This window comes from Equus quagga, chromosome 8 (assembly GCF_021613505.1).
Source record: "Equus quagga isolate Etosha38 chromosome 8, UCLA_HA_Equagga_1.0, whole genome shotgun sequence".
Taxonomy (NCBI): domain Eukaryota; kingdom Metazoa; phylum Chordata; class Mammalia; order Perissodactyla; family Equidae; genus Equus; species Equus quagga.
In genome coordinates this window covers 125515525-125536942 of record NC_060274.1, presented here as the reverse complement: position 1 = coordinate 125536942, position 21418 = coordinate 125515525, and the positions used below count along the sequence as shown (strand labels likewise).

The 21418-nt window shown below is 49.9% G+C and overlaps 1 protein-coding gene across 1 annotated transcript in view; it reads right to left on the bottom strand.

The window, feature by feature from the left end:
* ZNF282 (zinc finger protein 282) overlaps window positions 1–21418 on the bottom strand; it is a 28007-nt gene that overhangs the window by 5835 nt on the left and 754 nt on the right. Inside the window, exons 2-8 of the mRNA XM_046668989.1 lie at window positions 19152–19571; window positions 12639–12765; window positions 11975–12094; window positions 9967–10086; window positions 8271–8384; window positions 7001–7114; window positions 9–49 (exon numbers count right to left, since the gene is read on the bottom strand). Of these exons, the coding sequence (XP_046524945.1) occupies window positions 9–49; window positions 7001–7114; window positions 8271–8384; window positions 9967–10086; window positions 11975–12094; window positions 12639–12765; window positions 19152–19571 (1056 nt within the window). The remainder of the gene's footprint in view (window positions 1–8; window positions 50–7000; window positions 7115–8270; window positions 8385–9966; window positions 10087–11974; window positions 12095–12638; window positions 12766–19151; window positions 19572–21418) is intronic.

Here is a 21418-nt window from a genome sequence, read left to right as displayed (position 1 = left end):
GGCTGCGGCGGGGCCGGGGCGGGGTTCTTCACCATCAGCAGGCTGTCACCTGGGGAGGAGGAGACACGAAGAAGTGACATGCTCACGGTGCTCTGCCGCCGTCCCTGCGAGGGGGCCCAGGTCCTTAACTAACTTGCTCTGTGGCTTCGTGTGAGTCACAGGCTATCTGGGCCTCAGTTTCTCTAAAAAATGAGGGGATTGAACAAGGCAAGCGGTCGTGTCCTGTATGGCTCTAGGGCTCCCTGACCCTCTGACCTGCCCAAAGCCGCCGGCTGCAGAGCACCAGCCGGCTGTAGAGCACCAGAAGCGGGTCCAGCAGGTAGCCCCCAGCTAGGAGAGGGAACCCCTCCACATTGGGGGGGCGGGGGTGGCTGGGGGCTATGCGGAAGGCAGAACTGCCTGGAAATAAGCCTTTATTGTATTCTGACGTCCAGGCTAATTTATCAAAGGAGAATCTCTCGACTGAAGAGAAAGAATTTGCCACAACTTCTCCAAGGTAAAAAGCCTGGTCTGGAGGTCTACAGGAACGGAAGGCAGGGAGCTGGGACCATGACCACCCTTCCCTTTGCAGTCGGGTTTCCACTAAGCAAGTGGCCTTCAGACTTGTCAGCAGCACGGTAAGCTGGGTTGGTGTGAGTCCCACCCTGGTCCCCGACCCCACGAGCCTGGGGCTCTCCGTAGCCCTGTGTGGAAGTGGCTGCCCAGCCAGCCTCCCCAGGAAGCACTGATCTTGCTTCTGCAATGATGCCTTTGCATTGCGCCCCCAAGTCCACACTTCTCCACTACTGAGGGGTCACAAGTCCAGGCTCTGAGCATCAGGGCAGGGACCTTGGGCCCAGGACTCCGCCTGCTGACTGAGGAACTGTTCTGTTTGCTGACTATATTCGGGAGCCTTCTCATTCCCAAACCTTCCCTCACCTCCCGGATCGCCCCAGTCATAGTCCTTCCTCCCTGGAGGAGCCCCTCCCCCGTTTAGGGGCAGCTGCAGAAGAAGGGTCAAGAAAGTGACGCTCGCGCTCTGTCCCCCATCTCTTGTCAGCATCCCTTTCAGTCCTCTGCCCAGGACCCTGGCGTCTGCTCCTGGAGGCCACTCCTCAGGCCACATCTGCCACGCTTCCACCCAACCCCCCTGCTCGTGGGAGGCTGACTGAGGCCTGTCCTGCTTACATGACATCCCTAAATAGACTGGGCCCAGCCAGCCCCTCTCTATCCCAATCAGAACCGACCTGGCAGAGAACCAGCTCCACAGGACACTGGCCAGGGGAGAGGCCAAAGTGGCTCTCCTGACTTCATCCGGGATGCCATCCCTCGGTCCTCTGGGACTGGCTCTGGCCTCTGGGGCAGCTGCACTGTGGGCGCTGCTTCTCCCTCTACCCAACCTGCTACTCTCGCTCCTTCAAAGGCGTTATTCTCAAGAGGACTCCCAGAAACCACGTGCAAGGAAACCTCCATCTCAGGGACTGTTTCCCAGGAAACCCAACTCAAAACAACCCTAATCCTTCTCTGATAATTCTTCAAACTCAGTGTGAGCATCAGTCCCCTTTTGCTACCGTCCCATCATGCCCCCTGACCTTTGTTCTCCCTTCCTGACCAGCTCTGCGGTCAACACAGCTGTCACTTGCTATGAAACACCCTTAATGCCTCTGTCCCTTCTCTTCTGTTCTGCTTGCCTGGGGAACCCCAACACTGCGAGCGCACTCACGCAGCTGAGGATGGCTGCAGAAAATCACACACATCTCAGAAGGGCCCCGCCCCCCCAGCCTGGCATCCCACCTCACTTCTCAGTGTGTCCCCCTTTCCCACTCTGCGAGGATTATGTCACACCTCCTCCAGCCTCTCACTCAGGGACTTTTACTCTGGAGCTCACTGGCTTAGTAACTGTGTCAGACATAAGCACGTGATGACATTCTGGGCGATGAGATGTGAGGAGGAGTTGGCTGGGAGGCTTCTGAGAAAGTTTCCTCACTCCTTAGAGAGAGCACAGGAAAAAGGATGGCCTTTCCTCTTCCTCTGGGTCTGGGTGTGATTGCTGGGAACAGCTGCGGCCATCTTGCCCAGTCCCGCCAAGGATGGCTGAGCAGACAGTTGGAAAGAACCTGGGTCCTTGATGACGAAGTTGTGTCCTCGAATCAACTGAGGCTGCAGTTGAACAACCTCTAGTTATGTAAGAGAACAAACGTCTTTACTCTTTCAGGCAATTTGAATCAGGGTTCTAGAGCGGTTAAGAACATCCTACCAGCCACAATGGTCCAGTATTTCCCACCTTAAAAGAACATCCTCCCTTGACCCCGTGGCTCCCCTGCTCCAGTTACCATCTCATCTTATTCCTCTGTTCCTTTTCACGGCAATATTCTGTAAGAGTTATCTATACTTGCTTTCACCACTTCTTCACCTCCCTTCTCTTTGAGACTACTACAATCAGGCATGTCCCAGCACGCCACTGAAACAGTTTTTGTCAAGGTTACCAACAACCTCCAACCTGCCAAATCCAAATGCCTCTTCCTGTCCTGCAAACTCAACCCCTCATCCCGTTTGACATAATTAACCCCTCCCTCTCTCTTGAGAGGTTCTCTTCTCCTAGCCTCTGTGACTCCATGCTCCTCTGGTTTGCTCCCAGCTCACACCTGGGGTCTCTTTAATTCTTTGTCTGCACTCCCCCTAGATCTCATACAATCCTCAGCCTTAAAATAACCTCCATGTAACAATTTGGCCGGTCTGTGTCCTCAGTTCCTGGGCAGTAGGAGTGTCTTTGTTATTCGCGGTAGGCCCTGATGTTTACCCTGATGGTTTGCGATAACGAGGTGACTCATGGTGGGCCCCTAGATAGTTTAAGTTAACAAGATGACTCAGATGGGAGCTGGACATGCCAGAGACCAACCACATGATTAGAGGGTTGGGGCTTGGAGCCCAACCTCCAGGGAGGGAACAGGGGCTGGAGAATGAGTTCAACCTCATGGCCAATAATTCAATCAATCATACGTATGTAAAGAAGCCCCAGGAAGAACTCTGGACACAGAGCTCGGATAAACTTCTCTAGCAGGCAATACCCTGAGTATTGTCACAAGTCACTGCTGGGAGGGTGACACGCCTTACTCCAGGGGGAACAGACGACAGAAGCTTTGTGTTAAGGACTCTCCCACGGTTGGTCCTGTGGATCTCTCCTTTTGGCTGGTTCTGATTTGAATCCTTTTGCTCTAATAAAACTAATTGTAAGTATAGTGCTTTCCTGAGTTCTGTGAGTTTTTCTAATGGATTACTGAACCTGAGGGGTTAATTTGTGCCAGATGATGAGAAGTGAGGGTGGTCTGGGGACCCTTGAACTTGCAGCTGGTGAGAGCAGTCTTGTGGAGGATGGGGCATTTCATCTGGCTGGTTTGACCTAATTCCAGGTAGTTGGTGTCACAAGTCATTGCAACCTATAACTCCCTAACCAATCTAGTCCTGAGCTTTCTCTTGAACTTCAGACTCCCATGCTCATCTGCTACCTGACACTGCTACTTGGATGTCATTTCAAACTTAACAGGTCCAAGGTAGAACACTTGATTTACACAGCCTAAGTGGTTCTTTTCAAGGGCTCACAATTTTAGCAAAGAGACCTCCACTCACCCTGTTCTTCAGGACCCGAACCTAGGAGTCACTCTTGACTCCTCATCCACCACATACAATCCATCAGTTATATTTCCAAAGTACATCCTGAATCCGTCCACTTCTCTCCATGTGCACTGCTACCATCCAACTCTGACCAACTGTCACGTCTCCACCTGGTCTGTACCAACTCCGTTAGCTTCCTAAATCGTTTCCCTGTTTCTGGCTCTTGTTCCCCAACCTACTCCAGTCCATTCCTGAACTTCTCTTTTTAAAATGTAAGCCAGATCATGTCACTGCCCTGTTTAAGCCCTCTGTTAGGCTCCTTTCATATTAGAATAAAATCCAAACTCTAACTTGGCCCATAGGTCATAAGTGGTCAGGTTCCTCCCAGCCTATCACTCCAACCTCAGCCCCTGAAGCCACATGGCCTTTGCCCCCACCCTCCCTCTCTGGTCTTCTCTTCTCAAACAGTCCTATGGTCAACACACTACAGTATTTCTTCCCCAGTGAGGTCGCTCCTGCCTTAGCCCTCCTGCCCCCACTCCCATCCTCCTGTTTTCCCTAAGTCGTTCTCATTTAGCACCCTCTGACTTTATCTTGTTTGCTGTTGGCTTGCTTATTCTCCATCACCATCCCACAAAACGAAAGGTCCCTGGTCCTTCTTCACTGCTTATTCCAAGTGCTTGTCATACTGCAGGGCACAGAGTAGGCACTAAGTAGATATTTGTTAAATAATAGAAACTAAAAAAGGTTGGAACCACTGTTTTAACCCAAGGCAGTCAATAATGTGGGAATTTCAGGAGGGCGCTTTCAAATCCGGTTCTGTAAGTGTTGGCATCTAGGTAGGGTGGTCCAGCTGTAGGCTCCTGACCACCACTCACTCCAGAAGCACTTGGTAGCCACTGGACTCCAACGTCCTCCTCATACTTCCTGCTTCGATGGCACCTCATGCACACTAACTTTGGGTGAACTAGATTTTTTTCCTGTCTTACACTAACTGTCAGAGAGCAGTTAGAGACTAATACATGCTTATTGATATATAAAATGAAGAATCCTTTTTACTCAAATGTAATGTCCAGTTAGGCTGAAGTCTGACTTTAAGTCAGACAGGACACCAGTAGGCTTGCCCAGTGGCATAGTGGTTAAGTTCACGTGCTCCACTTTGGCAGCCCCAGGTTCGGATCCTGGGCATGTACCTACACTGCTCGTCAAGTCATGCTGTGGCAGCATCCCACATATAAAATAGAGGAAGACTGGCACAGATGTTAGCTCAGTGACAATCTTCCTCAAGCAAAAACAGGAAGATTGGCAACAGATGTTAGCTTAGGGCCAATCTTCCTCACATATACAAAAAAACAAACAAAAAAACAGGACACTAGGTCTTTCTCTTGCGTATCCCAGGGCTGCGGAAGGAGGCTGGCAGGGACACGCATCACATATTTCTGTGTTTTACTTTCTACCCTCACTGCTCTCTCCCCCTCCAAAGCCTCTCCAGAAGACCCTGCCACATGATACCGTGTCTTACCCAAAGCCCATCCGGCTGTCCTTGGCAACCACAACACTAGGTGGGTTTTAAACCTCAAAGAAATCACAGGTGAGACACTAATTTCACACTCCCACACTAAGGTGTGAAAGGCAGGCCCACTCTGGGGGAAGGACGAGAAGCTCTGGTGAGAGGCTTTAATGCCTGGGCAGGCAGGAGCAGCATTTCCAGATACCACTCCCCCCCTCCCAAATTCTGGGCATCTCCTCCCAAATGCTAAGGTTTGAAGGCCTCCCAGAGATAAAACATCACAAGGCAAATTGTTCTATGACTTGGCAATCCAAACTGAAGATGTACAATAGTATAGTAATTTGCAAAGCCTTGCAATTTCCATACAGGCTTTTCTAGATCTGTCCCCACAACCACACAGGTCCCCAGGAAAAGGCTCCTCTAGGTCCACATGCTCCTATCTGACCTGGAAAAGCCAGAAGGCAGCACTGAGAGACAAAGGTTGGGGCAGAATTTCCTGGCATGTTTCACGAACTGGTACCTATGCCTTCAAGGCCACAGCTAGAAACAGTGGCCTGGGCGCTCTAGAGAATGAAGTGGAATCGACGGCTGTCACTTCTTCCTGTCCTCATGGTTAGTCTCCTGGCTTTCCCTGTCTCATCCCACCCCACCAACAGGTTAGAAAGAGGACCACTTTAAATTCTATTTTAAACTAGGGCATACACTGTTCCTCTCCCATCCCTGCCCATTCCTCCAGTCCTACCCTGCTCCTCCAGACTGAATTAAGTTGTCTCCGAGGGTGGGATCCTCTTACCTGAGCCTAAAATGGCCTTTCAGATCAGAAATAACCTATGTCCTCAGCTCTTACATGGCTTTTAAGCTCCTGGAACGTGTCAGGAGTATGGAAAAGGAACATATATTTAGCTGCCCCTTCAATACTCTGATCGACCAGAAGACACTAAGTCAGCTGTCCTGAGGGCAAGACGATGGTACTGGGTCTGGCAAGGAATGCTAGCCTGATGCTGAGAGTGTTAAATAATCTGTGAACACATGTCGGAGGTCACTGGCCAATAAATAGAGCATCAAGAAAGACCCAAGAGACCAAAGTCAGCGAGATGTTTGGTCCCATACCTGTTGGGGGAAAAGAAATCCCCTCTCCCTATTTGAGCATCAGTATCTTCACCAGGCATGCTAGGATGTCAGCTCAGGGCTGCCTTGGGTCCTCTGGCCAGCGTTTCCTAGTATGTGAGCCACCTGCTGTCATCAACTCCTGCTCAGGCACTAGTGGCTCAGCTCTCTCCCAGCCCACTCTCCTTTCCCTGCTGCTATGGAGTGAATTATATCCCCCCAAAAAGATAAGTCAAAATCCAAGCCCCCAGTACCTCAGAATGCAAACTTATTTCAAAATAGGCTCTTTCCAGATGTATTTAGTTAAAGTGAGGTCACACTGGAGCAGGGTGGGCCCTGGTCCAGTATGGCTTGTGTCCTTATAAGACTACCAGGTGAAGACACAGACACACCGAGAACACCATATGAAGACGAAGGATTGGGCTGATGCTCCCACAGGCCAAGGAATGCCAAAGATTGCCAACAAACACCAGAAGCTAGCAAGAGGCAAGCAAGGAGTCCCGGGCAGCTTTCCGAGAGGGCAGGGCCCTGCTGACCCCTGGATCTCTGGCTTCCGGCCTCCAGAATGTGAGACAATACATTTCTGTTGTTGTAAGCCACCCAGTTGCGGTCCTTTAAGACAGCCCCAGGAAGTGAACACAGCTGCCATCCTCCAAAAGGAAAGGGGACAGTGCTTTGGTGCAGACCACTGGAAGGCTCCCATAGAGAACATCACCCTGTCAGGGGGTGGGCTGAGGTGAGAACCAACCCCCTGGACAAAATACCCAAGAGTCCCGGGGGCGCGTTACTCACTGGGGCCAGAATCTAATCCAAGCTCTCCTTCCATTGAGTCGCGTGGGCCCCACGGGTATGGCTGCTCCTCCTGCTTGATCCATGACAAAATGTCATGTGCTGAGATCAGAGACTCTGTTCATGGAAAGACGGCAGTCTTAGATTCTGTTCATTTCCACTGAGCATCCTCTCAAAAAGGTTTGAAAACCACTACATGCAAACGCCACCGCTCCGACTCGCAGGGCACGTGGCGGTTGTGTGTCTGTGTTTCATTTACCGGCCGTCCTTCTCCTGTCAAATGCCTTCATAAATGGGATCTCACTTGTGCTTGCTACATCTCAAATTGGCCAGAGAAGACGAGGCTCGTCCCAAAGTCTGTGCAGCGCTGGAGCCAGGATTAGAACCTAGTTCCTCCAGCTCTGTCACCGAGCCCCAGAGCAACCTGTGGTCCAGGACAGGTCGGGGAAGTCTGGTCTCTGAAGGCCCACGGGACTTGTGGATGAGTGGCAGGACTTAAGAATCAGCAATGGCAGAAGCAGCGAGCAAAGTTCATTGTAAGAACTGCAGTGGCGACGGCGGCCCGTTATCAGGAAGGGTCAGCCTTCCCTTCTGCCCTGGACCCCTCGATTCCTCATTGTAAAGTGGCAGAACTGACAAACTACAAGGGATGCTAGACTTTACGTCTGGTCTTCTCCTCCTGGGATGTGGGGTGGGATGAGACTTTGGGGTCATAACTAGCAAGTGAGATGACATTGGATTTCTCCAGCTCTGTGAGCCTATGTGAACACACAGACACACACACACACACATACACACATGGCCCCAGGCTGGTGCAGCTTTCCTATTGTTCTTTTATGCTTCCCTATGTGCCTGGACCCTCCCTACAAGTTTCATGGAAGATATCTAACTAGTTAGTATTTATTTAAGAAAAATTCCAGAAAAATGGCAATTTCTTTCTTTCTGTCACAGAAATATAGACAACTTTTAAGAGGCTTTTTGGTTATATTTATTGTTCAAAAATCAGTGCTGAAATAATTTTAGTATCACTTACACTGACACAACAAATTATCGATTTAATGATTCCTTTAAAAAGATCCCCTCCACTTTACTAATGGCTATATCCCAAAATCTGTACACAAAGTCACAAACTGAGGAACATGTTGTATTTTATTCTCTGAGCCTCTTATCGACCTTTAACCAAATATGACTCAGTCAGCTTGATTTCCCACCACTTACGAAAGGCGGCCAAGGGGCTGCCTGTCCTTGATGTCCACTCTGGCATCTCGCTCACCTGAATTGGGGTCCGTTGGAATATCTCTCTCTGCCAAATCCTGCTGATCCCACACGCACGGGTGCTCCTCCTGTTTAATCCGGGACAGGAGGTCCTGGGCAGAGGCTGGTGAGTCTGCTTGTGGGACAGAGCAGCACAGGCGTTAGGGGACACGAAAAGGCCCACAAGGTGATGCTTTCAATACATCTCTCACTTCATAAAATTATTTCTTTTCCTTAAAAATCAGGTATAATTAAATTATATGCTAATTAATTATAGGTTTCAGTCAGCTTGGCCCCAATTAATGGGACTTTTGCTGCAAATAAGTGGATACTATGGGGGAGGGACATAACGATGACCTCAGGAACATCTTTCTGTGCTTCAGAAACCGACATCCTTAGAGTGAGGTTCATGCTCGAATACTGAGCACCACCACGGAAAGAGGTACTCCTCACGAGGTGACTTTCCAGGAAAGCAGCACCTTCCACAAAGCCTTTGATCCTAAACATTTTAACAAGATTTTTCTAAGATGTATCCTACATCTTCTTTCTTCTGCAGTCTATTAAACGTCATTGGCCCTTTATTGCCTCCTTCTCTCTTAAAGATCTCTTTGAAGACAGAAACACCGTGATGCTTTCCAGGAACATGCCCGATAACAACAGCACGGGCTTTCCTCTGCTTAGAGGCTGTTGTCCCTGACCTATGACTAAGGGGGGTGAGGTTTGTGGAGCTCTCACCTGTAGATAAGTAAAGAGCTACAGTACGTTCATTTATCTGTGATGGTTAATTTTATGTGTCCGCTTGGCTGGCACAGTACCCAGATATTTAGCCAAACATTCTAGATGTTTCTGTGAAGGCATTTTTTTTAGATGAGATTAATATTTAAATTGATAGACTTTGAATAAAGCAGATTACCCTCCATAACACAGGTGGGGCTCATCCCACCAGCTGAAGGGCTTAATAGAAAAAGACTGACCTCCCCCGAGGAAGAGAGAATCCAGCCAGCAGACTGCTTGGGTCTCCAGCCTGCCAGCCCACCCTGCGGATTCTGGACATACCAGCCTCCACAATCTGAGAAGCCAATTCCTTAAAACCAGACAATCGATCAATCTGTCTCTCTCCACACAAACACACACACACACACACACACACATTCCCTCCCCCTACTGGTTCTCTGGAGAACTCTGACTAATATACATCTGTTCTACCAGAGTTCTCGCATACAGAGTCCAGCTGGCATGCCATCTAGGACACACTATCTGGTCTACCCCGCAGGCCTGCAGCCGTGCGGGTGCCTGGCACAGAGGCAGCAGCCTGTAAATACTCGTGTAAAACAGCAACAGCTCTTCCCGGTCAGGAGCACGTCTTATGGACCACTACATTCCCTTACCCACAGAGCCGCGTAAAGCGCCTTATACTCAGTACTTCTGCCCTGATATTGCTTTTCGAGGAGAGGAAGGAATAGTTAAAAACTGATATTACAAAGAAAAGAGGAAACAGAACAAGCTAAGCCCAGATGGGCCCGCAAATCATCAGTGCCGTGTGCCATGTTTGTGCCATGGGAAAATCCTGTTTCTCTGCCCCTCCTGGATCCACAGCTCTTCCATTCCCAGCTCGCGCGTCGGCCTGGCACACACGACAGACAGAGCTGGGGGCCTGCAGACCTGCTGGACCTTGCCTCTCCCGTCCAGGTTTGGGAGGCTACTCAGTCACTCACCAGAAATGGCCTCTGTGGGGATGGCCCTCTCCTCCAGGACCCGCTGGCCCCGGACACACAGGGACTCCTCCCGCTTCACCTGAGAGGATGCGTCCTGTGCAGGCACCAGGGGTTCTGCTCCTGGAGACAGAGAATCACATCACCTGGTGTCTTTTTTCTGAATGACTGTCACCCGGACATTCCTGGGGTGAGGAGTACAGCTGACAGCACTTGCCAGGGAAGAGCACAGGGGTCTCGGGTTCCTGCGGGTGACTGCAGGGTACCCTAAGGAGCAGAAGGTCCTACTTGCAGAGAAGTGATCAACATTCAGGACAAATGAATGTTTGAAAGGCGTAGGCCAAGCAACTAAATGAGGTGAGATAAGGTGGGGAGAGAGTTCTGGGAACAGCCCCATGTTGTGTTGGGTGCTAATCAGGATGAGGCCATAAGTTTGACCTCTGTGTAGGAGTCATCTGTCCTTGTTTTTCACCCCAGTCAGAAAGAGTTGGCCAGACACAGACACACACACTCACACACATATGCACTCACTCACACATACATATGTGATTAGTAAGAAGTTAGACTGGGCAAAGAGATGCAACCCAGCCTCATTTTTGGATGGATAATGCACAGCATCCTTATGCATAAAAGACAATGACATATCTTCTATGTAGACCCCAAGACAAGACAAACAGGGCCTTTTCCTCTTATGATGGTCTATGGTGTGACGTACTAGCCTGGCAGGAGACAGCTCAGGCAGCAGGAAAGCGACTAGATGAGAAATGGAAGACGTGAATCCTGGTTTCAACCCCCAGCCCAGCAGATGAGTCACTTGACCGGTCTGGCTCTCAGTGCGCTCACTGCATCCACAAAATGGGCATAATGGTCCCTGTTCCATCTCGCACACAGCGATGGATGATAGCTCAGCGGGACCAGTGAGGTTACGGTGCTTTAAGTGTGAGAGGTTACCACGGCTGCCGACCTCAAACACTTGCACTGCTTGAAGATGGGGACCGAGCCATTTAGATGAAATGTTCAGAAGAGGCAAATCCGCACACACAGAGTCGACTGGTGGTTGCCAGGGGTTGGGGAGGAAAGGGAAATGAGAGGGACTGCTAATGGGGATGGGGTTTCCTATGATGAAAAGGTTCTAGAATTAGATGGTGATAACGGTTGCACAACTCTATGAACCACTGAATTACACACTTTAAAAGAGTGAATTTACGTATGTGAATTATATCTCAATAAAGAGAAATGACTGGGAGGGAGGGGGCTGTCCTGGAGCTGACTTCTAAGGGAAGTTTCAGTGACAATGCTCTCCTCTTAGAAAGGAGGAGGACAGAGGGCACAGACAGGTGAAAGTTCATACGATAAGGCAGAGAATACAGTGAGAGTACCACATTTCACCCGGTCCAACTCTGCACAAGAGAGTTGAGGCCCTGAGAAAAGACCCCAAGGGCAGAGCTGGGACTGGAACCCTAGCACCTTCCATCCCAGGTGGAAATGCTGACCAAGTGTAATGCTCTCAGAAAGTGGATTTTCTCAAGACAAATGATTCCTTCTTGAGTGAGGAGAAAGCTCTGAAGGGTAAGTCTGCCTGTGATGTACGGGTCTGTGTGAGAATGGGATGATGATACGGAGATACTAACTAAGCAAGAAGCACCAGGCCGCAGCAAACTGTGTCCGTGCAGACTCCCTTCCACCCTCTTGTCCACCTGCCTCAGGCTGGGCCCGGGCTGCTCCCAGGCCTCGGGTCACTTACTGCTGGTTGCTGCCAGGCCTGGGAGGCTGCAAGCCTGGCCTTCCTCTTCTCTTCACCCAGCTCACCTAGGCATCCAGAGCTGCATGGCTCTAACCCAAAAGACAAACATCCATGTGCACTTCCGAGCCCTACAATCTCTCCCTGACAAATTTCAATAGCAGCAGAACCACAAGCAACTCAAGAGAAGCCCTCCTGAACTCACACAGGGGTGGCAGGGCTTCTAGCCTGCCCCGCCCTGGACCCAGGGCCCTTTCCAGCTGCCATCACCTGTGTCTGGATCCATTAGGATTTCTCTCTCTTCTGGATCTCGTTGCTCCCACATGCAAGGCTCTTCCCTGGGCTCAGCCTGGGTTGGAGCATCTGGCTTGGGCACTGGACCCTCCGAGTCTGGAATGAGTTGGAAGGGAAGGAAGGACTGAGTGAAGTCGACCAATGGGTCCCAATCAAGGGCAGTGGCAGAACTCTCCCCTCTCCCAACTCTCCCTGCCCGCCGGAGTGCCCCTCTAGGTGGTAGCAATTATGTGAGTGTGTCAGGTGACCTCTTATGAGGAACCTTGAAAACAAGTCAACAGATCCCCCAATTTCTGGTGTAGAAATAGGTGGTCTCTGAAAGCCAACAGCAGACTGACTGTGGCTCATCCAAGGCTGTTGGGATGTAGTGTGTAGTGAAGTGCAAATGATGCTATTTCTATTCCAAAATAAGGAGTAACATAGCGTTCAATTCTATAGTGATAGGCTCTATAACTGGGTTTTTAATTTTCATCCTATTACAAATCATTCTATCTTCCTAGCATTATAACAAACAGTTTCTTGAGTTTCCATTAGGTACAGACATGCAACACCTTGCCCAGGTGGTGTGAAGATGGGTTGATAAGCATTTCACTCCCCTCTCCAGAGGCTGCTCGCCACAGAGGAGGGAAGGTGTCCTTACCCAGGGACATCAGGGTTTTATAGTTCTCCTTCACAAGGTTGTTGTAAAGCTCCTTCTGCCATTCGTCCAAGTTCTTCCACTCGTCCTCAGAGAAGTAAACAGCAATGTCGACAAAAGTCACCGGAACCTAGGCCAACAAGAGCTTTACTCGGGTCCCTCCTGCTTGCTTCTCCCCCCACCCGCCCTTCACAGGCCACGGGCCCATTCTGCCCCAGAACCTGCCTTTGCTGTCCAGGGCCCCCCATCCTCCAAATCCCAGCCCCGTCCATTCCAACGGAGTCGCTCCACCCTATTCCCGATCTTCTCGTGCTTCCAAAACAATGATGGCCAACAGTGCCTTTTATTTTTAAACATTTTACCATATCCTTTGTAATTTCACTTTTAGGTAAATTGGGTCCCTAAGCATAGACCTGAAGTCAGGGTGCGGCTTGTGGCACTCAGGGTGACAGAGCCGTGGTAGGATCTCAGTAGGTATCAGTGAGCCAAAGACATAAAACCCTGTTATAAAACTGTATTTCTGGTCAGGTCACCTCTGGTAAACAGTAATATTTTTGTCATTAAACATGTAAAATTTAAAGGCATGTGCGAAAGCTCCAGGATCTGGCTCTGTTTTGTTCACCGCCATATCCCAAGCATCCAGAAGCACACAGTTTGGAGCCAGTAAACATTTGTTGGGTGGGTTGAATAGTACCGCCAATACTAGGAAGTTCCACTGCAGCCTGAGTCACCCATCATCTAACGTTGGTCGCTTGTTATTCCAGGTAGTCTCATCTGTTACAGAAAGCTCTTATTTCAATTTGACAAGGATCCTTGTCTGTACTCATATCAGTCACTCACCAGCATGGCCTCAACTTGGACCAAGTGGCTCAAAATGGTTTCACTTCCATGACCTTAATAACTGAACTTCCCTTCTCCGACCACAGAGCCTTACCTCCCACCACTTTCACATCCCTCCTGGACCAGCCCTTCACTCTCACTCTGAAATCCAACCCCTCAATTCTCCCTCAAGCCCTAATTCTAGTTGATCAGTCTTGGTACCTGCACATACAAGGCCAAAGATCACCTATATGGCACCTTGTCCGACTTCTTAGAAAAATACAGTCCTCTGGGCACGAGGCCCACAGGTGCACAGGGGGGTGAGTGGGCAACACCTTTACATGGGTCAGAAACGCCAGCCCTTGCATCAGGTGCTTATGCCTTAAGGGCATCCTATGCACACCGCTTGCCACCTACTGACTGCTGGCTCATCAGCCATCTTTGGAAACAGAACCAGAATTTCTAGTTCCCTGGACCTTCTGCCAGACTTGGGCAAATCCCCAACCTGGGAAAACTGACCACTCTCCTCATTTTAATTCCCTGCTGCTAGATAAAAGTCCCAAAATTCTTCACTGCTTCCTCTTCCTCCCCCAAGACCAAGGTCCTGCCCTTGCCCTTCCCTGTTCCTTCACTGTTTCCTTGGCAATTTCACTCCTTTCACAACTTCAATGATTACCTCTTTGCAGATGACACTCTTCAACTTTCCTTGCTCCCTTCAAAGTCCACATTTCAACAGCCTTCTGCGTGGCTCCATCTAATCATCTTTTAAGTACCTCAAACTAAATGTACCCAAAACCAAGTTCATTAGCTTTTCCAACATGCCAACTCCTCTGCCTCACTTCACCACTTCTGTGGAGGGTCAAAACTCTGGAGTCACATTCTCACAGTGGAATAGCCATCACTTTGGAAAAAGCCCCCATGCCAGGATACAGTGGGAGTCTGAGACGTGGTCCAAGACGGCAGGGAGCCTACAGTCCAGCTGGACGGACAAGACTATCCATGAGTTATCTGTGAACCACTTAACAAACACAACAGGATCCAAGAGGCACAAAGGATCTGAGAGACGATCAGCCTTCCTTGAATCTGACAAGGAGGATGCATCTAGCACGGCCAAGAGTACACAATGAATTAGAACTACTGTCAGCAATAATAATTAACATTCTTTATGGTTTATGTCCATAAGTTCTTTGATAGTCCCTTCAAAAAACAGAGCCTCATTCTCCTCCCCTTGAGTGTGGGCAGAATTTAGTGACTCACTTCTAACAAATAAATGAAGAGGTGATAGTGACAACGTCTGAGATTAGGTCATTAAAGACACTGCAGCCTCCACGCTGGTCTCTCTCTTTTGGATCACTAACTTTGGGGGAAGCCAGCTGCCATGTCATGAGAATGCTCAAGCAGCTGTGTGGGGCGGCACACACAGTGAGGAACTAAAGCTTCCTGCCCACAGCCAAGTGACTGAGCCATCCTGCAAGTGGACCCTCCAGTCCCAGTCAAGCCTTCAGATGACCACAGCCCCAGTCAATAGCTTGACTATAACTTTATGAGACTTCCAGCCAAATCACCCAACTAAGCTGCTCCCAAATTCCTGACCCACCAAAACTGCAAAATGATAAATAATAATTTTTTAGCCTGCTAAGTTCTGGGGTAATTTGTTAAACAGCAAGAGATAAATAACACACATAATACAACAGGATGGTGTTGTCCCATCAACAAAATCAGTTAATCCTCACAACTCCATCCAGTAAGCATATCATCATCTTGACGTTACAGATGAGAACGCTGAAATTCAGAGGGACCATCTGGGAATTATTTATTTATACTTCACCTTTTTCAAAAGAGGAATTGAAGAGGCTCAGAGACAACAAAAAACATACCTGACCAGGAAAACCAGTGCATGGCAAAGCCAAGGTTCACACCCCAGTCCTCTGATTCCAGATCCCAGGACCACTCCATCGTTCCGTGAGGGCACACGTCAACTCAAGACTCCTGACGCCTGATCCAACGCACACAACACCCAACGGTGCCAAGTGAGGACACAGCGCCCAGTTACAACATGCCACACAGACAAGAGGAAAGGGCAGTGTGTAAGGAGACCTGATTGTGCCGGACAAGCAACATAAGCCAAACCACACGGAAAACGAGGCCCTGTGGCCTGCAGGGGCAGGGAGCATTTTAGGGAGGAACCAGAGCCACTATTGCAAGTCAGCTCCGTGAAGCCGCAATCAATCACTGTTAAACAAGTCCTCGGCAAAATCACTGGGTTGGTCACCTCAGCAGATTCAAAGACACAGAAGACCCGGCTCCTTACATGCAAGTGTGAGCTGTCCAGCTGGAAGGAGTCACTCGGCAAATATTTTTTGCGTATCGACTATAAGCCAGGTACCATCACAGCCACGGAGACACATCAGTGAACCAAGCAGAATTTACATTCTGGTTGCAGAAAATCAACCAAGAAGACAAAAAAGGAAGTAAATATTTAAGATGGCTTGTGGCACAAGTGCTTTGGAGAAAATGAGAGCAAGGACAAGGAAGAGTGTCCTGGGGGTGGGGTGACATCATTCTTTTGTATTGGGTGGCCACAGAAGGACACACTGATCAAGTGACGACCGAGCAGCTACCCAGGGAAGGAGCTTTTACAGTGGAGGAAAGTCCCTGAGGTGGGACTGTGTGGTGTGCTGGCAGAACCGCAAGAGGCCGGTGAGCTGGAGGAGTAGACAAGAGGGAGTGGAGTGGAGATGAGGACGGAAAGGTGCGGCTGGAGAGAAAGGGCCACTGACAGAACAGGGGCTTTCATGGTGAATACAACAGGAACCCATTTGGGGGTTTTAAGCAGAGGTGTAATATGACTGATTTATATTTTAAAAGGCTCACTCTGGGCCGGCCTGGTGGCACAGCAGTTAATTTCGCACGTTCCGCTTCTCGGCGGACCGGGGTTCACTGGTTCGGATCCCAGGTACGGACATGGCACCACTTGGCATGCCATGCTGCGGTAGGCGTCCACATATAAAGTGGAGGAAGATGCGCGTGGATGTTAGCTCAGGGCTAGGCTTCCTCAGCAAAAAGAAGAGGATTGGCAGCAGTTAGCTCAGGGCTAATCTTCCTCACAAAAAAAAAAAAGGCTCACTCCGACTGCTCTGCTGAGAATAGATTATATGGGGTGGGGGACAAGGACAGAGACAAGGAGACCAGGCAGGAGGCCACGGTAATAATCAGATGAGAGGTGATGGTGTCTCTGACTAGACAATGGCAGGATTAGTGGAGGTGGGGAGGGGTGGTCAGACTGGCTATATTTTGAAGAAAAATCAGACAGTGTTTATCGGAAGTATATATATTGGAAGCAGGGGGTGAGAAAGAGAGGAGGCAACTATGACTCCAAGGCTTCTGGCTTGAGCAACTGGAAGGATGGAGCCGTCTTCAGCAGAGATGAGAACGACTTTGTATACAACGGTTTCAGGTGGAAGATCAAGGGGTCAGTTTGGTCACGTTAAACGTAAGCTATTTACTGATGTCTTGATGGAGATGCTGAATTAGCACTTGGGAATGTGAATCAAGAAGGAAGTCTGAGCAAGATACAGAGAAAGAGTGGGAAGAAAAGACTGCATTTGAGAGTTGACAGCACACAGGCTGCATTTAAAACCCTGAGACTGGATGAAATCACAAGGGAAGGAGTGTAGACAACGAGCAAAACCTCAAGACCAAGCCCTGGACCACTGCAAACATAAGAAGTCAGGAAAAGGAGGTGGAACCAGCGAAGAAGACTGAGAAGGAGCAGCTGGTGAGGTGGGAAAAGAATCAAGAGAGGTGTCCCGGAGTCACCGGAGAAGGTTTTTCAAGGTGGGACTGGTCACCTGCACGAAATGCTGCTGACAGGCAGGGAGGATGAAGACTGAGCACCAACTACTGGCTTTAATACCATGGACATCATTAGGGCTTTGGCAAGACCAATAGGATGGAGAGGTGGGTGACTGGCATGGGTGCCAAGGAGAATGATCCAATTACCAATTTACTGAAATACTGAGAATAGAGGAACACATTAAATGAGACCACAGAGGATGCAATCAGTGGAATCCAGACAGTGAGAAACTCAACAGGATGGACAGCCTAGTTTCTTCCACAGAGAAACTGCAAGGAAAACTGAAAGAGATGGAGGAGGAACCTATAGACTAAAAAAAAGACTTAAGAGACATAGAAATCACAATTTGTAGACTTTAAGTTCTGACTCAAACAAATAGAAAAAAAAAATTATTGGGGGCCAACCCAGTGGCATAGTAATTAAGTTCGCGTACTCTGCATCAGTGGCCTAGGGTTTGCAGGTTCAGATCCCAGGTGTGGACCTGTGTACCACTCATCAAGCCATGCTGTGGCTACATCCCACATATAAAATAGAGAAAAACTGGCACTGATGTTAGCTCAGGGACAATCTTCCTCACCAAAAAAAAAAATTATAACATTTTTGGAAGAAGTGAAAATTTAAACACCAATTAGATATTGGAGTAGGTTGAGGTTTTTGTTATGGTGGTGATAATATTGAGATTATTATTTTTAAAAAAGAGTTTTGACCTTTTTGCTACATACTGAAATATTTACAAATACAATGATTTCTATCTAATATTTGCTTCACAAAATAAAACGGAAGGGGAACATGGGTAAGAATTTAGAGGAAATAAGATTGGTCAAGAGTTGATAAGTATTGAAGCTGGATGACGGGTTCATGAGGGTTTGTTACACTATTCTATTTACTTTTGCATATGTTTGCATTTTCTATAATAAAAAGGTTAAAAAAGGATAGGAGAGAAAATGGGGAAGAAAGAACTGGAGAGAGCAAACATAGACTACCCATTTAAGGAATTCTGTGCTAAAGAGGAGCAGAGAAACATGGCACTAAGCAGAAGAGATGCAGGGTCTGCGGAGGGTTATTCTTAGAGACGGGCAATGTTCCACGCTGGTGGGAAGCAACCGGTAGAGAGGGAAAAGTTGACGATGCAGAGGAGAAGGTAGAAAACCCCCAGCGATGTCCTGCAGTTAGTGCAGGGAGGAGGACGAGCCCACAGTACCAGGGAGGGCAGGGGACACGAGGCAGGTGGACAGAGGAATGTGGTAGCTACATGTGAAGTCCCTTTTGAGTGACTCCGGTTTCTCAGCGGACTAGAAAGAAGGGTCTTCGACTGAGAGGGCAGTGTAGATGAGCCGGGGGGAGTAGGGGAGTGAATGGAAGAGGAAATGGAGCAGGAATTAGGAACTGTGACAGGGCCCACCAGAGGGTCGTGGTGGTGACTCTCAAGAGATTCCAGACAGTGTGGTTTTGGGTCTGTCTCAACCAAATTCAGACGAGCATAGACAAAGCTAACCAATGACCAATGGTCGTTTGTAGGTGCCAGGTGGAAAACCCAAGCACCAAGAGCTGCAGGAGTTTGCAGACACCCAGCCACCTCAGGGAGGGGCTGGAAACAGTGACAGTAAAGACTCAATGACAGAGACATGCAGGCTCTGTGGGACACTGTGGAGGCCAGCCTCACCGAGGTAGAACATTCTAGACTAGGCTGTTCAAGTGGAGACAGGCTTTAAGAAGACACTGAAATTAAACAACAGGGAGCTAGAGAAGTTCATGAGAAGGACCGACAGGATCAGATCAAGAGTTCTGTTCACATGTGCTGGTCCTCACCTCCATCCCTGCCCCTAGGGACTGCCACATACCTTGGGGACCTCCCCCTTGCTGCCCGGGGGCAGCCGCAGGACCCAGAAGTTCCTGTTCCTCAGCAGGTTCTCCATGTTCTCCAGCCGCCTCTGCAGCAGCCCGTACTCCTGCAGCAGGGTCCCCAGCACGGCCCACTTGCTCTCCATGTGGTTCCCGAACTCCACAGCAGTCTTCTCACAGTCGGCCAGCTTCTTCTCGGCTGTCCCCGTCCGTCCCTCCAGATTCAGCAGCTGGCTGGCCTGGGCATCCACCTTCCTCTCCACGGCCTGAATGGCGGCCACCACGGTCCAGAGTGAGATCTCTGCTGTGGGCAGCTGGGGCTCTCTCATCATGCGGTCAGGGAAGACGGGGGCCCTATCTGGGAAGGGTGGGAACTGAAAAGGCATTGGTCGCCGGGCGTCCATGTCCCATTCTTGAGCCTGTGTGCAGAGGGAGAAAGTGATAGCCTGGGATGAGACCCTGTGAGAGGGGGAGGGTGGCCTGAGAGCAGGGGACAACTAATCAAATGCCACAGATTCTCGTTCTTCTGCCAAGCCCCGCCTCTCAGGCTGTGGTGTTCAGTAATGTCCCAGCCACAGCTCGAGCAGCCACCCACCCAACCTCCGCATTTCCTGCCTGCAAGAGTCAGGCTGGTCACTGTTTACCCACCTCAACCCTTGGCAAGTCAAGGCCATGGACCCTGGCCTAAAACATCATATACCACTTTCTTTGACGAGAACAGCTGCTTTCTTCAAGGCTAGACTTAGTGATGGACTCTTTAGGGTGCCTAGTGTTTTCTGTTTCAAAGTAAGAATTTTCATGGAAGTCATCTGACCCTAATCTTCCCAGCAATCTCTAAGCAAGTTAAGGCAAGAATGATTATCTCCGCTTTAAAGATGATAAAATGGAGGCACAGAGAAGGGGCTGGTCATTCCACAACATCTCACTTCATGTCAACTGGAGCAGCCCTATGAGCTGCAGGTAACAAAAAGCACAGTTCAGGTAAGTGTGCTGCCACCACTTCCAGCAGGGCCACGGCCAAGGGAGACACCAGAGAGCCCAAGCAAGAGAGTAGACAAGCAGCCTTCTTCCATATACAACTATTTACTCATATTTTCCAAAGTGAAAATAGATTTGCAAAAACCTGTCACTTACTGCAGAAAGGAGGAGGGGACATCCCTAAGAGGAAGAGTAGACCTCCCAGCCCCCTCCCTGCTTCCTCGGGGAGCAGTACCCCATGGCCCAGGGCCTCCCCCCAGCTCTCAGCTCCCTCATCCTGGAAGGCAAAGGTGCAGGTTGGGAGCTGAGCCCTATGACCAAGAGAGGGTGGTCACAATTCACCGGTGACCTGGGAACTGGCCTTGTACTGTACCAGCTTACTGGACAACAGCAGGGCTGATAACCGCCTCTCCTTGCCACATGGGCTGCGAGGTGGGGTCATTTTCTGTTTTCCCTGTTGCTGCTGAAGAGGCCCTCAGGCTGGGCAAAGTGGAGGCCTGCTGCTTAGAGGTGACCTGGACAGGCCAGGGACAGGCATGCCAGCTGCCCTCCACAACCTGGAGCAGCTGTGACAGCCACAGAGGGACACCCCACAGCTTCCAGGGAATCTCTCCAGGACATGGGTGAGAGGAGAGCAGGGCCCTGGGCCCCAGACCCTGCTACTTCAGAGGCAGCAGTATTTCCATCAAAGCCGCCCACTTGGGCTAATTCAGGCTTCACTCCTGCCTGGCCCACAGAAGGGGACAAGGGCTGGCAGGGGAAGTTTAGAAAGTCCCTGGGCCCAGTTTCCTTCTCGCAGGTTTGGAGACCTAAAGCTGAAAAACGATCAAATACAACACAGCAACTCCTGGCCGACTTGTCAGAACCAGGCCACCAGCACGCGTCCAGCCCGCGGTCAGCTCCCACGCTCTCCCCGTGGGAAAGCTCCCACAGGCCTCACTCCTCGTGTCTTACACAAGATTCTGGGGCACTGGTTCTCAAACTGGTCTGCTCCTTAAGATCCTCAGGGAGTTTTAAGAAATGACTGCATCGTGCTCTCAACCCCAGAGAGGCTGATGTAACTGGTTTGGGACAAGGCTTGGACGTGAGGATTCTTAAAAGCTGCTCAGGCGATTCTAACGTGCAGCCAAGTTTGCCAACCACTGGAAAGAAGGCAAAGCCACCTCTCGATGGCCCCTTCTCCCTGCCACACCCGGGGCGAGGGAAAAGTGAATTCTTCGGTGTACCGGGTGAAAGCTGGCAACACAGCAGGGCAATCCCGTTCCGTCGGAGCGCCTGCAGTGTACAC